General features: G+C 43.2%; 1 protein-coding gene across 5 annotated transcripts in view; it reads right to left on the minus strand.

Annotated features, from left to right (window-relative positions):
* The window catches only part of LOC133396348 (ATP-binding cassette sub-family D member 3-like), a 29,551-nt gene that overhangs the window by 9,013 nt on the left and 5,538 nt on the right, over window positions 1-15,000 (minus strand). For 4 of the 5 annotated variants that reach the window (XM_061666118.1, XM_061666121.1, XM_061666119.1 and 1 more), the window contains exons 5-14: window positions 14,224-14,293; window positions 12,988-13,085; window positions 9,364-9,487; window positions 7,982-8,038; window positions 7,454-7,596; window positions 4,484-4,553; window positions 2,184-2,253; window positions 1,363-1,460; window positions 708-799; window positions 96-184 (exon numbers count right to left, since the gene is read on the minus strand). In XM_061666118.1, the coding sequence (XP_061522102.1) occupies window positions 96-184; window positions 708-799; window positions 1,363-1,460; window positions 2,184-2,253; window positions 4,484-4,553; window positions 7,454-7,596; window positions 7,982-8,038; window positions 9,364-9,487; window positions 12,988-13,085; window positions 14,224-14,293 (911 nt within the window). Of the gene's footprint in view, window positions 1-95; window positions 185-707; window positions 800-1,362; window positions 1,461-2,183; window positions 2,254-4,483; window positions 4,554-7,453; window positions 7,597-7,981; window positions 8,039-9,363; window positions 9,488-12,987; window positions 13,086-14,223; window positions 14,294-15,000 lie in introns of those variants that run through there. The other variant, XM_061666122.1, reaches the window with a different exon arrangement.

Below are 15,000 nucleotides of genomic sequence, written 5' to 3' on the forward strand. Positions count from 1 at the left end.
TCTTCCATTTCCATTAGCTATTGTGTCGCTTCACACCAAGAAAAGCAGCTGCTGCAATGCAACAGAAAACAGTGATTGCGACAAACCATATTTACCCTTCTGCTGGGAGACCATGGTGCGTTCATATTTGCCAGAATTTAAATCCTTCAGGACTTGGATCAGTTCCGTGATACGAGTTGTGAATCTGGGGGAAGACAACAACCGCGTATGATGACAAATAAGTCAATTGAGCAGAGAAGGTTCTGAGTGGGTCTTTCTGATTTTAATCCCGCAGCATTGAGTAGCGGAACTGTCTTGATAATAACTATATTCAATCCGTCATTCAATAAATCAAGTGGACATGATCGTTTTTCTAGACTCAATAAATTGTCTTTGTTGCGGTGAGCCGGCGCGTGGCACTAGAGAGTAGGACGGCTGTGTCATGAGCCGCTAGTGGGAAGCCGGTGGACTGTTGTTGGCGGGGCTCCATCTCACGCTCCACAGGCTTGCTCCATGTGGCGCACATAGCACGCAATAGAGACACTCAAGGGAACGTTAACGGTTTATTATGCCGCTAAACTACTCGCTCCACCGTGGGGACACGAAAACGTCGGCGCCTTCCTTCGAGTTGTTGTGCGTGTTAGTCCCCAATTAAACGCGAACACGATGTCGCCTTTCAGAAAGACTTCCAGCTTAGCGAAGAGTCTCCTGAGACGCAGTTGACTTACCCCGAGAGCCGGGTCATTTCTCGACCGGCCAGAACAATTCTGCCGAGAGCCTGGGACATCCGCAGAAGCATCCTCCCGCTCTGGTAATAATCCTACAGAAAATATGTCCGACATTGCCAGTGACTCATGATTTCAAAACAACATTTAAAAACCAACTCGTCGTTTCTTCGGGGCAGTGTCATTCAGTGACGTTAGATGTAGAAAACGATCCGAGGCGGAGAAAGAATTGAAGCTCGCAAAAAGTGAGTCTTTTATGTTTCCATGGCACAACGCTCAATAGAAGACACTTTGCTACAATGTCAAGTACTGTAGTCAGTGGGCAGCTTGCATAACTCTAAACAATTGTAATTTCGTCATTGTTGGCCACAAAAGCATATAATAAAATCTTTACAAAAATGTGAAGGGTGTACTCACTTTTTTTGACAAAGCAAGTTCAGTAAAGTAAGTCAATTCCAAAACTTCTATTCATTTCTATTCAATACATCAATCATCATCCCACACCTGATTATCGTCAGGTAAAAGTGTGGTCCAATTTTTCTTTCATCACCAAAGAGTTTTGTATTTGTGCACCAGGAAGTACATTAATTTCCGAATACAATTCGGGGAAAGGCAGTGGATATGCATTTTACTTATGAATGATTGTGCCATCTCTGACCTCCAGTAGCTCAGACTGTGTGCTGCGCTGATGTCGCGGGTGGGACACGTTTAAGAATGGCCTGCTAACCACCAGGTAGCCCACAACAGTGGCAATGTCTGCAGAAGATACACACACACACACACACACAATCGTCCAGCGACTTTGGGTTCGTAGATACGAGTACTCTGGAGTGCGTACATAGCCTCAGAGTGCAAAACAACTACACTATTCTAAGCTGTCAAGACCAAGAAACATTGAATTACAACATTGAACATTGAAACATTGATTCATAGATTTTAAGTTACTTCTATACACATTGCCTTTGAGTTCATAGGTTTGATATTGATATATAGATTCTAAAGAACCCCAAGTCAAATGTTCATTTGAGTCTATACTGCGGGCTGCTAAGAAAATGGATGACATCATTCGGACACCCTTTATTTAAACCATGCAAACCTTTTTAAAGAATTGGAATCAAGAATCGTTTGGAACCGGAATCTAAATAAGGAACCGGAATCGGGACCGGAACCGATGCCCAACCCTAACTGGGGGTGGCATTAAACTACTTGATGCCTCTTTTTGGAGGAATTGTTCCCTTTTCGCCAAAGTGCTGCCGATTGGGAAGTAAGATGATTGAAGTTCACTGCCACCGTACAGTGCTCAAGTTTGCGCTCTCAAGTCAAAACAAACCAAAATAAAATGTCAAATGACGGCGCGTAGCTCGAAAACCTAAGTCCGGTCACTCGGATCTCAAGGCGCCACTGTCGTTCATTTTGTTGCTCGTAGGATAGATTAGGAACACGTCATACAACTTCAAGTTAAGAAAGACTTCCACTTACATTTGGCAATTATGCTGTCCACAAAGCCCATTGTGAAACGAAAGAAGATGAAGTTATGTAAATGGTCAACCTGGAACATACGAAAACATTCTTAGTCTGAATTTAGGATATTTGCTCCTTTGGATGTTAGTGAGAAAATAACCGTTATTTACTTGTCAAAACATCCATTCCACTCGTCTCTCGCAGAGCCAATTTGAAGGTTTACAGGTGCTGGTCATATAATTAGAATATCATGAAAAAGTTGATTTATTTCAGTCCTTCCATTCAAAACGCGAAACTTGTATAATGTACACATTCATTTCACACACTGACATTCTAAGTGGTTCTTTTAATCAACTCATGAAAACCTCAAATTGAGTATATCAGAAAATTGGAATATTGTGGACCGGTGCAAGATTGAAAACACCATGCACGAAGACTTGCGTGGATTTCCTCCGAAAACACGGCGTACGCACAAAAATATCAAGGTGTAGGAATCTGTGGGAAGCCGACTCCTCCCCGTCCACGCCCACGTTTACATATGCAAATCATATTTCAACGAACCTTGCCCCTGCGTGATCAGGGAAAAAAGGACAATGAGTGAGGTGATGAGGAAGAATTTATTTTCCGAATGTGAAGTTGCTCAATGAAGTGGAAGCGCGCACGAAAATGTCCTCTGGCGTGAACAACGTGCGAAAGAGGCGCGAACGGGACAGCACGGGTGCGGCTGGCAATGCTTGGAACAGCGCACACACCTTTTCTTTTTTTTAACAACATTCAATTCATTCATTAAATACACTGGTTAACAAATGAATTCTCAGTCCTTGCCTCAAAATGACATTTGTTGAAATCAAATGTTGCCGGCATGAATTGTTCACCAGTGCCAATTGTTCGTGCAGATTTGTGAGAACAGTTTCCCGGCATCACCGCCAAGTGTCGCCGAAGCACCAAAAGCTGCAGAAACGTGCGTACGCCAGCCACGCAGTTGGCGTGAGGCACCGCACATTTCCACGCTCACGTCACTCTTGATACCTCTGACCTTTGCCGTGAAAAAGAACGCACGCCACGGTTTTTGGGCGTACGCACCTTTTGCACACGAGGCCCCTGGTGCCATACTCTAATCAGCTACTTAACGCAAAACGCGTGCAAAGGTCTTTAAATGGTCTCGCAGTCTAGTTCTAGAGTTCTATAGGCTACACGTTCATGGGGAAGCACGCCGACCTGGCAGTTGTCCAAAAGACGACCATTGACACCTCGCACAAGGAGGGCAAGACACGGAATGTCATCGCTGTTCACAGAGCTCTGTGTCTAAGCACATGAATAGAGAGGTGGAGGCATGGAAAAGATGGGGTAGAAAACAAGTGTACAAGCAATGGGGATAACCGCACCCCGTAGAGGATTGTGAAACAAAACCCGTTGAAAAATGTGGGGGAGATTCGCAAAGAGCGGCGTGCGGCTGGAGTCAGTGCTTCAAGACGTACGCAAGCTCTTGCATTCCTCGTGTCAAGCCACTCTTGAACGAGAGACGGCGTCAGAAGCGTCTCGCCCCAAAAAAGGGCTGGACTGCTACTGAATGGGCCAAAGTCAACTTTGCGAGTCCTTTGGAAATCGAGGTCCAAGAGTCCGGCGGGGGAGAGAGGCGAGGCACGGAAGCCGCGTCGCTCGAGGTCGAGCGTCAAGTTTCCGCAGTCAGAGATGGTTTGGGGCGCCGTGACATGCGCTGGTGTTGGTCCGCTGTGAGACGCCAGACCCAACCACGCAGAAGAGCTGGAGGCCACGATCAGAGCAACCTGGGCTCTCATAACACCCGAGCAGTGCCACAGACTGATCGACTGCATGCCACGCCGCATTGCTGCAGTAATTCAGGCAAAATTGCCCCGACTCAGTATTGAGTGCTGGACGTGCTCATACTTTTCAGTTGGCCAACATTTCTGGAAATATTTCTTTTTCTGCATCGGTCTTCAGTAACATTCTAATTTTCAAAGATACTGAATTTGGGATTTTCATTGGTTGTCAGTTATAGTCATCAAAATGAAAAGAAATCAACATTTGAAATAGATCAGTCTGTGTGTAATGAATGCGTGTAAGATAAAAGGTTTCACTTGTTGAATGGAATTACTGCAATAAATCAACTCTTTCGTGACATTCTAATTATATCTCCAGCACCCGTATGTCAAGAGTAAGCAGTCAACGATGCTCAGTCTCCGAAAATTAATCATCACAAGTGTTACTGTTGCAGCAAAGCTCAAATAATGCCAACTAACAATAAGGCGACTATTTCTATGTGCCCTTTGTGGATATACTGTGACAGTCATACCTACCAGTTTTTTAAACGTAGTGTGAATGGTCTGCTTTTCTCTCATGTTCCCATTGTAGAATGCAATCTCCTCACTGAAGACAAAAAAAAGCTTCATTAATATAACGTCAATTTTCAGGCAATGTTTGGTCAAAAGTCCCGGGACTTTTCTTTATTTATTCCCCCCCCCCTAATTTTGGGGAATACAACACCCGTTTCATTACCTGTATTATGCTCCACAACACCCTCTCCCATTAGCTTACATGACGCTGCTATGAAACCACTCATTTATTTAGCGTTTCCAGTTTGAGTTTGACAACAACAATAGCGTGAATAATAACACTAAAAACATTGAACAATGAAAATCAGGTGGGATGAAGCAAGTGTAGGGCTCAAAAGCCCCCCGTTCTCCAGAATCTCATTCCAATCCTTCCAATGAATTGAGACCGTGTTCAATGACGAGAAGTTTTGCCGTGCCTTCGGAAGGGACCCCTCCCCCCGCAATCACACAACGAAGACCGCTTTCTACACATCATCTCTATACTGATTTTGACGTTCAGCTTCCACAGACCGAACATTGATTCTTTCATTAACATTACATTGTCCCATATTCTTAGGTTTCATTACCACTGTTGAATGGTAAAGGCAGTCATTCGAATGGCTTCCCGCAGCCTTTTAAGCCTAAGGGATTGGCCATGTCTAGGCTGATCGTTATAGTCCGATCTGAGAACCTTCTCAAGTACCACTGTCTCTAAAACACGTGGAGACAACTCGGGGTGTCCCGATCCAATCTTTGAGATTGGAAATCGGTCCGATGTCAGCAAAAAAAAAACAAGGATCGGATCAGACTGGATCTAAAATCTCCGATTTGACCACTTTTACAAGCAGTCCATTCCATGCTGCGCTCCAGCGCTTTTATCCATGCAGAGCCCACGTGACCACAACAACAGGTTGCTAAGGTGCTAACATAGTAGCAAAGAGTAAGAGTGAATGTTGCTTGCTTAAAGTCGTTGATTGACACTGCAGTCGAAGTTCGCTGTCAAATTAAACGGACATATCAAAAGAATTAAACCTATCGAATGGTCAAATACATCTCAGATAAGGTTTCTTTGTTTTGGTTCTCAAAAACCGCGAGCTCAAAGCTAACACAATGAATGAAAAACACCATTGACAAGCCAATGAGAATTCGCATCGAACTTGTGGCATAGCTCTCAAAATAATGAATATAGGCACACAAACGCTGTGAAAAAAAAACATACAAACGGGCACTATAACAATACAAAGGCGTCCGTTTTTCTCATACCTACTGCTGCTGATTATTGTTCTCGGTTTGAGTAATATCACTCGATCAAGCGTTTTCTAGCATTCCATACTACAATATAAGTAGATTACGTGTGATTATTGCTGAAATCGGCTCAGACCGATAACGGCGTCAGCCAAAACTCAAAGCTGCAATAACAGTATCGGATTGGAAGAGAAAACGTTGGGCCTGGACAACCTATGGTTATGAGTGAAGCGAGGTGAGGAACCGGTCTTCTGGAGGTGTCGGAGTCGTCCAGTCTCACAGGACTTGGTTCGGAATTTGGAAATGGAAGCAGGGCTGATGAATGAACATTAACAGCGGCCCGATGGCTGTGGGCCAGTGTCGAGCAAACGCATACTTTACACACGCTGGCCAGTTCTCTTCTTCGACGCATTCAAACTGGAGGACCGACAGGGCAGAGAAGGGGGTCAACCAGACCGGAGACCGGCACAGACGTGCCAGTACCCGGCCAGGCGTCCGCCTCATCATGCCAGGGGACCCTGAATGAGTTGTGAATGTGCCCGATATGTGAAATATGTACAGTGTGCGCAGTGTGTGTGTGAAGTAAGAGGCTAGATTCCTGCGAGTTCAGCCCGAGCGGCCGGCAGACCACAGAGAAAGGGAAAATCCAAAAGAAACTTCAACGATAATATCGTTGATTGTGAACGTTTTGGAGGAAAAAAATCTAAATCAAACATTTGCTATCGTGGCAGGCCTAAACTCCGACTGTATATCGAGAGAGAGAGCGAGAGCAATGCACACCAAAAAAATATATAAAGGATAGATTAACAACTGTAATACAAATCCGCAATATAACAAGAACCTCGATATAACGGAGGACAGTATACTGTATCCGTATTCCGTGACGATAAGTTGCAGAGAGATCGTTCCGAGGCTGGGACTCATTGTTTCCATGCCATGCGAATCCCGGGACTCGCGTAGTCTAAATTAAAAAAAAAAAAAATTTACCGTGTAAAATGACCTATGAATTTGAAACGGGGGCAAATACTTTTTCACAGCACTGTAGAACCAGTATTATAGCTAGCAGTGGCAGCAGAAATTAATAACTCCCTTCTATTTACATTTGAATATTGACTCTATGGTGTGAACAAACCAAACATATTGCTGATATGATAAATATTTAATATACTATACAGTATAACAATTGACTTTTAACCTTATAAGCCCCTCCTCTCGGCTGACATATTTGATAACTGTCGGTTTCTGGAGATGAGAGCAGTCGGTGTTAGAGAGGTTGATGCAGGAGATGGAAAAGAACGACACGCTGCGACGACCCCGAACGGGGCAAGCCCAAAGGAAAAGAAGAAACTGCGCATTATAACCAAGCTTCTGCTGTTGTCGTATCCTTCGCTCAATTATTATTATAAGACTTCAGGGGAAATATTGACGAGACATACTTTATGTTTAACTTTTTGGCGGTGTGCCGCTCATTACATCTGGTGTAAAAATAACTCATTTGATCAAAGGACCATCATGCCAACACTCAAATATGGCGGCGATAGTGTTGGGCAGCTTTGCCACTTCAGGACCTGGATGACGAAAGAGCCAGGGTGTACTGTTAAGTGGAGAATTGTTGTGGTTTTAAAAAAACAACGCAGACACAGGCTGCCAAAGGAAATCTGTATTTAAGCCGACTAACCACCTCCAAATGCCCACGGCTGGTGTGTTTACCTGTTGGTGATGAGGCGAGAGTTTACGTAGCGGTACTCTCCCTCATAGCGCTGCTCCGTGACTGTCATTTTGCCTACGGGTCTCCTCAATCTGGTCAGCAGTAAACCGGAGATGAGCAGGTATGACATCATGATGGCTGGGCCCTCGGGAGGTAGAGAATTATATATATGGCTATAAATGGGTTCGATAATAACCATGACATTCATGCTGCTTTTCCACTGCACAGCACCGACTTAGGTCAACAAAGCATGACACCGTATTGATGCTTTTCCATGAGTAAAAGCAGGTACTAAAAGGGATTCTTTCGAGTAAGTGGCCAGGCATGACTTGCATCGGTATAGAAAAGGTTAAACGTTGTTTGATGTCAAGCACAACAGAACAAAATTCAGGGAATGGCCTCACTTTATATACAGTACATCACACTTTAAGTTTAGGACTAGGCATTCAGAAATTAGCTCCAGTCTTTGAATTCCATTTATACAATGACAGAATTTCAGCGACCTTGGAAACATGCACAGCGTAGCATACCTGAGCCCCAATGGCACTCGTCAGCTTGAAGATGTACAAACCAATATCCAACAAAGGCTGTGGAAAAGACAAAACTGATTTGGCAGGGGTTGACAACGATACAACTGCCTCCGCATGTATTACACAGGAATACAAATGTCGGTACCCTTCCGTCAAGAAAGGAAAACCCAGAATTTTCACGTGAAAATGACAGAACTGACTAGAAATGAACTAATAAAAACAAAACAGGCATTGCTTGAAACAAACAACCTTTACACTCCTCCATATTAATCCAGTGCTTTATTTCCTAGTATCGATATAATCGATTGATTACCCTTTAAAACAATTTAAATGGACGTATTTACGTCCGGAAGGCTTACTTGCCGAGCATGGATCGATCCATTCGGATCGTAGGAATATGTATCAACACGTCGATACAACGAATGGATCGTTACACCGCTAGCTTTTAGCATAAATGATCACCAAAGAGCAACTAGAGTACAGTCCGCGCGCACACGCGCACACACACACACACACACACACTCACTAGGGCTCGACAGTTTGCAACCTGTGTTTACAGGAGAACTAATTTTGTTTGCATTTAAGTGTGTTCATTGCTCATTGCTTTACATGATTACTTCCCGTCTCACACACTCGCAAGCACACGCACACGCAAATACACACCCACCTCTCACCTTCGTAATTTTGATACGTTAACGACAGCCGCAAACCATTTTTTTCCGTTTCTGGGGACAAGTTAGCAGCTGTTTAACTACCAGTACTAGCTGTGTGTGTGTGTGTGTGTTTGTTTGCATGATGGACGGGAGGAAGTCAGCCGTGCGGCGTGAGTTAAACCAGCTCACTAGGAAAGTTGAAAGCTCACGGTTTTCATTCTAAATATTATTGAAGAGAAGTCCTTCGGTGAGTACGGACTGAACAGCCACAGTCGGTCGGTCCATCCCTCCTCCATGTTGCTTTTCCAACTGACCCGCTTTTGAATGAATAATTAATCCACCATGCATTGCGTGCTGAACAGGACAGCATCATTATGTTCTTGAATAAGTAAATAGACGAGCAACAACGATCAATCAAACTTTTCTTGAAGGGAAATAAAAATATAGTGAATGAGGCCCATTGATTGTCTTCCCTTGACCACCTGATCTTTACACGCAATAACCTCCAACAAAATGAATGTGTCCAACAATATGCAGTTCTGTAATTACTCACGATCACACTGAATACGATCACTTAAATCTCGACAGTATCAGTTAATGTGGCAAAGTAATCAATGGCGGGCGGAGTTCTTCTGCAATGAATGTATAAATCTGTCCCTCCAAATGATCCTCACTGTGAATGTTATCATTAGAACAACCATAATGCAGAGAGCTAACACAGTTTCAAACCTTGCTGAGGTTGGAGTAGAGGTCCACCACACTGTTGCAGAATTTTTCCACATCCTGAGTCAGCAACTGGTCTGCGTTCGCAATCCGGTTGTCCAAGTTTCCCATTTTGTAGTAGGTGAAGCCCCTGAGAGACAGGACCAGGGTCAGACGTTAAGTCTTTCGGAGCGTTGGTCCGAGCCAAGTTGCGGTGGGCCGCTCAGAACTTGCACTTGCCCCGTATGTTAATGACATAATACCTTACGTTTGAGTGTTTTATTTCGTGTTTAGCATTTTCATATTGTATGATGTATTTGTACATACATATTGTAAAATGCTGTCTGATTGGTGGGAGGCTAAGCTTAGGGGAGAATCGTGTGTGTTTGTCTGCGCGCATAATGAAATTGATTTACCTTTATTATTTTCAGACATGCAAACACCAAAGGCACGAAAAAGGTGAGCAAAAAAAACATAACATTGTAGGATGGGTCTGGGGGGATACGCCGAGCCCCCGCAGATAATTTTCTTGATTTTAACATGAATGAAGCAATCTGGAAGACTCAGAAGGGTACAATACGGCAAAATAAACGCATTTTCTTCGTGCAGAAAAACTTTTATTTACACCGCTCGACAACATGTTGATGTACAAATTTAAGATTCAAATTCAATTCTTTAAATACTCTCACTCTGGAAAATTGACAAAAATCATTGTCTGTTTCACTTCTTTCCAATTTCAAAGGCTAATCCCAAATGCATCCTCCAGGAAAATATTAAGTACAGTATTTTCTGTTTTGATCGGCCATTTCTGAATTTGAAGTTAGTTCATTCTGTGTTGTGACATAATCCCTAACATCGCTCCGTGACTTAATACATTTAACATGAGCACTCGTAAACTAATTCGATAATTGTAGGCGGGTTTCCGAATTAACGCAGAACGTACTACCGAACCAACTCTTGTCACCGATGTTACGTGTGCTTCGCGGTTCCGCCGGGACCACAACCAGGGACACGACCCGCAGCACCGCAACGTGAAAACACAAAAGACCAGTGCAACAAATATGACACCGTCTGATCTGATGAGCAAAAATGTTGCTTAAACCTAAGAGTGGCAGTAGAGAATGTTCGCTCCAGAGGTGGGTAGAGTACCCAAATATTGTAGTCAAGTAAGAGTACTGTTACGCAAGTAAAAAGTACACGGTGAAACAATTACTCAAGTACTGAGTAAATAGTGAGTAACTTTTGATTATTTATTTTTTTAACCACAGCATGAACATCGATAAAAAGAAATAAATAAAATGTGAATGTGCAAATTCTGAACGACGACCTTCCCAACATGGCCGTCACGTAGGCACGACAATCAGCCGGGCTGGCTTATCTAGTGTTAATACCCATGCCCGGGAAGACCAATAGAAGACGTTGTGTGAGGTCATGTGACTTTCTTGTGTCGTTTGATTGGTGAACTATACTTAAACGTCACTCGCGCTGACATTTGATTGGGGCAAACTGCGTCCAATGCGGAAGTCGAAGTCGTAGTCTTGCGCACGAAATAGTTGATAAATAAGCAATAATTGATCAAAGGAGCGAGCGACATTTAGATCATTGTAATGGAGTAAAAGTACCGTTACTTCTGAAGAAGCAGAAGAAGCGGCGGAAGTGTTTTTTCCTGTGACTTTTCCAAAGCAGGTCCCGAGCGCCAATAACGACAGCGACGGCGAACCCCCCACCAAAGAAAACCTCATTGGATCTATACGATTCATGTAAATGGCCTATATTGAGTTCAAAACGGCAAATTTCGCCGAAAGGCGGCTGATTTGCATGTAATGCAGCCCTACGGGCGGTCACGAGGCCGGATAAATGCAGACGGTTGCGTCAGGAAGGGCATCCGGCTTAAAAATTTGCCAAACAAATATGAGCGTTCATCCAAAGAATTCCATACCGGATCGGTCGTGGCCCGGGTTAATAACGTCTGCCACCGGCGACGTTAACATACAGGGCGCCGGTGGAAATTTAGCTCCTGTGGGTCAACGACTAAGGAAAGGTGGAAAGCCGGTTCTTCGGCAGAAAGAGAAAAGGAAAGCACAGAGCCTAGAACTGAATGTGGGGACTTTGAATGTTTGGAATATGACAGCAAAAGTGTTCAGGAGTTGGTTGACATGATGATTAGGAGAAAGGTTGATATATTGTGTGTCCAGGAGAGCAGGTGGAAAGGCAGCAAGGCTAGAAGTTTAGGGGCAGGGTTCAAATTATTTTACCATCGTGTGGCTGGGAAGAGAAATGGAGTCGGGGTTATGTTAAAGAAAGTGTTCGCTAAGAATGTCTTGGAGATGAAGAGTGTCAGATTGTGTGATGAGGCTGAAACTCGAAAATTGAAGGTGTTATGTATAATGGGATTAGTGGCTATGCCCCACAGGTCGGATGTGACCTCGAGGTGAAAGAGAAATTCTGGAAGGCGCTAGACCAAGTCGTTCTGAATATCCCAGAGAGATAAAGACGCGATTGGTGCAGATTGTAATGGACGTGTTGGTGAAGACAACAGCGGTGATGAATAATTGATGGCAAAGTTTGGCATTCAGGAACGGAACTTAGAGAGACAGATGGTGGTAGACTTTGCAAAAAAGATGGAAATGGCTGCAGTGAACACTTTCTTCCAGAAGAGGCAGGAACATAGGGTGGCCTACAAGAGCGAAGGGAGAAGCACGCAGGAAGATTACATTTTGTGCAGACGATGTCAACTGAAGGAGGTCACTGACTCTAAGGTAGTGGTTTGGGGAGAGTGTGGCTACACAGCATAGGATGGTGGTGTGTAAGAGGACTCTTGCGGTGGGGAGAAAGATTTAGAAGACAAAAGGCAGAGCAGAGAACCATGTGGTGGAAGCTGAGACAGGACGCGTGTTTTGATGAATGACCTTTTTAAGGTCATGCCACTGCATTTCAATCAGATTCAAGTCTGGACTTTGGCTAGGCCACTCCAAAACAATTTAGTTTTTTTAGGCCATTCAGAAGCTGACTTGCTGATGTGTTCTGACATCGTGGGCACAAGATGTAATCGTGTTCACGTGATACTTGCTCCTCCTGGCTGGGACAATGGATGAGAATAAAGGTGAGGATAAAGTGGTACAGACAATGGATGGATGGATAACGCTGTAACTTAAAATTACGCTAAACCCGAAGTAACGCGAGTGTCGCTTCCGGCTTATTCTTTCCTCCTAAATGAATTACGTTTTTACTTAACGCATATACGCTACACCGCTTTGATGAGCTCCTTTGGGCTGGCTGGTTAATTCATTTAGCGTCCGTGTGAGATAAACCAGGCATCCCCGTGACCGTCTTGTCTCGGGGGGCGAAGACAGGGGTGCAGTCCCGGTCCGAGATTGGGGGTCATGGTGCCATCTGGCGAGGGCATGTCCATTACACCAGTGTCTACATGTAGGTGGTCACCCGAGACAGCGGGCCACCGTTAATGTCGGACCCTGCAGGACCAACGAATCCAGGGAATACTGGTATAATAACAGTATTCCATGAATCATGACTGAATTGGACAATATTGTAGGATTTAATTACTACGGTTCTACTGTATTTAGTTTAAATAAGTGCTTACACAAAGCCTCTTTCACTGGTTGAGCTATTTAATGCTGCTGTATTACTTACTGTAGGTACTGGTCATATAGGTTCTTGGTGAGCCTCTCTCGAAACCTCAGTTTCAGCTCATTCAGGCCCAACTTGAGGAAGTTGTTCACCAAGGCTATCTGTAAGGCAACAGATCACGTGAATCTCTCGTGTTACAGTGCCTTCAAAAGAGAAATAATAAACTGAACAAGAATAAAAGCGTTTCTGGGTGTTGTTGATAAATGGCTTTTGCTTTGCATAGTAGAGTTTCAAGTTGCACTTACGGATGTATTTACTGACATATGTTTTCTGAAGTGTTCCTGAGCCCACGTGGTGCTATCCGTTACACATTGATGTTGGTTTTTGATCACGGGCATTCAATGTTGGTTTTCGGCCTTGCCGCTTCCATGCAATGATTTCTCCAGATTCTCTGAACCTTTTGACAATATTATGGACCGTAGATGATGAAATCCCTCAATTCCTTGCACTTGTTCGTTGCGGAACATTGTCCTTAAACTGTTTGACTATATTCTCCCGCACTTGTTCCCAAAGAGGTGAACCTCGCCCCATCTTTGCTTGTGAATGACTGAGCCATTCAGGGAAGCTCCTTTTCTACCCAATCACGGCGCCCGCCCGTTCCCAATGAGCCTGTTCACCTGCGGGATGTTCCAAACACGTGTTTGATGAGCGTTCCTCAACTTTCTCCGTCTTTTTTGCCAGCTGTCCCAGCTTTTTTGGAACGTGTGGCAGCCATAAAATTCTAAGTTAATAATGATTTGCTAAAAACAATCAAGTTGATCAGTTTGAACATTAAATATCTTGTCTTTGTTGTGTATTTAATTAAATATAGGTTGAACATGAATTGCAAATCATTGTATTCTGTTTTTATTAATGTTTAACACAATGTCCCAACTTCATTGGAATTGGGGTTGTACATGAAAATTAACATGATCAAATTCATTTATATATATATATATATAAAGAAAGAAAAAAAACTTTCACAGCTTCTGCTGCTTAAAAATAAGAATAATCCACTAGTAAGTTAAGGTACAACTGCACCAATCAATTTTGGGCCGTAAATTGTTTATTTTTCAACAGAATTGTTCACGTCATTATTCAAACAGCCTGGGAAGTGAGTAAATGTTCCATAGCCACTGAGTGAGTGAGTGAGTGAGTGAGTAAAATAAAGTGTGTCAGTAGCAAAGCGTTTTAAACTAAATAGTTACTCTTAAACATGGGTCATTGATGTTAATTGAAAAACTAAAATAAAAGACTTACAAGTGGCATAAATCGGATAAAGCTGAACAAGAAGGTCTTGAAATCTTTTGTTGAGCGGCCAATTATTGCACTGCAAAACAAACAAGAAGAGGAAGAAGAGTTTCAGGAAGACAAATAATTAAATCACAGGGATACATGCATTGTTTATTTACTGAGAAAAAAACAATCTTTGGTGTCAAGTGATCTTGGACATTGGGACCACTTATCTCTGGGCCCTTTCTGTGTGGCATGTTCTCCTGTCTGGGACTTTCTCCTGTCCTTCAAGGCGGCCAACTCTGCACGTCGCTCCAAATGGCTCTCCAAGTCCAGGCTTCATTTCGTGTTATAGAACATATTTGTGCGTGTATATAACCAGCGAAACCGAAAGTGGGTAAATGAAAACCAGAAGTACATGATGGTGATATTTTCCTTTAAACTTAAATAAAAGCGTGATCCATCCAGGCAACTCGTAATCACTTTTTAAAATGTAAAATTATTTTCGTATTATTTCGTCAAAACAACAAACTTTTTTTTTTTTAAAACCTCTTTTTGAACCTCTAAAATCAGTGATTCCCAACCAGTGACGTGGGACACGAGTGTGCCATGAGAGCTTTTCAGGTGTGCTGTGGGAAATTATCAAATTTGACTTAATTGCTCCAAAACAAAAAATGGATTTACAAGAAATAATGCATTTTTCTTCATCTATTTATGCCAGTGAGGCATAGTGACAGACTGAACAAATAAATGCTCTTCGATTAGATGGCAGGAAGTACATTCAGTCATTAACGTGTCCTCTTT

The sequence above is a fragment of the Phycodurus eques genome, chromosome 21, assembly GCF_024500275.1.
Source record: "Phycodurus eques isolate BA_2022a chromosome 21, UOR_Pequ_1.1, whole genome shotgun sequence".
Lineage (NCBI taxonomy): Eukaryota > Metazoa > Chordata > Actinopteri > Syngnathiformes > Syngnathidae > Phycodurus > Phycodurus eques.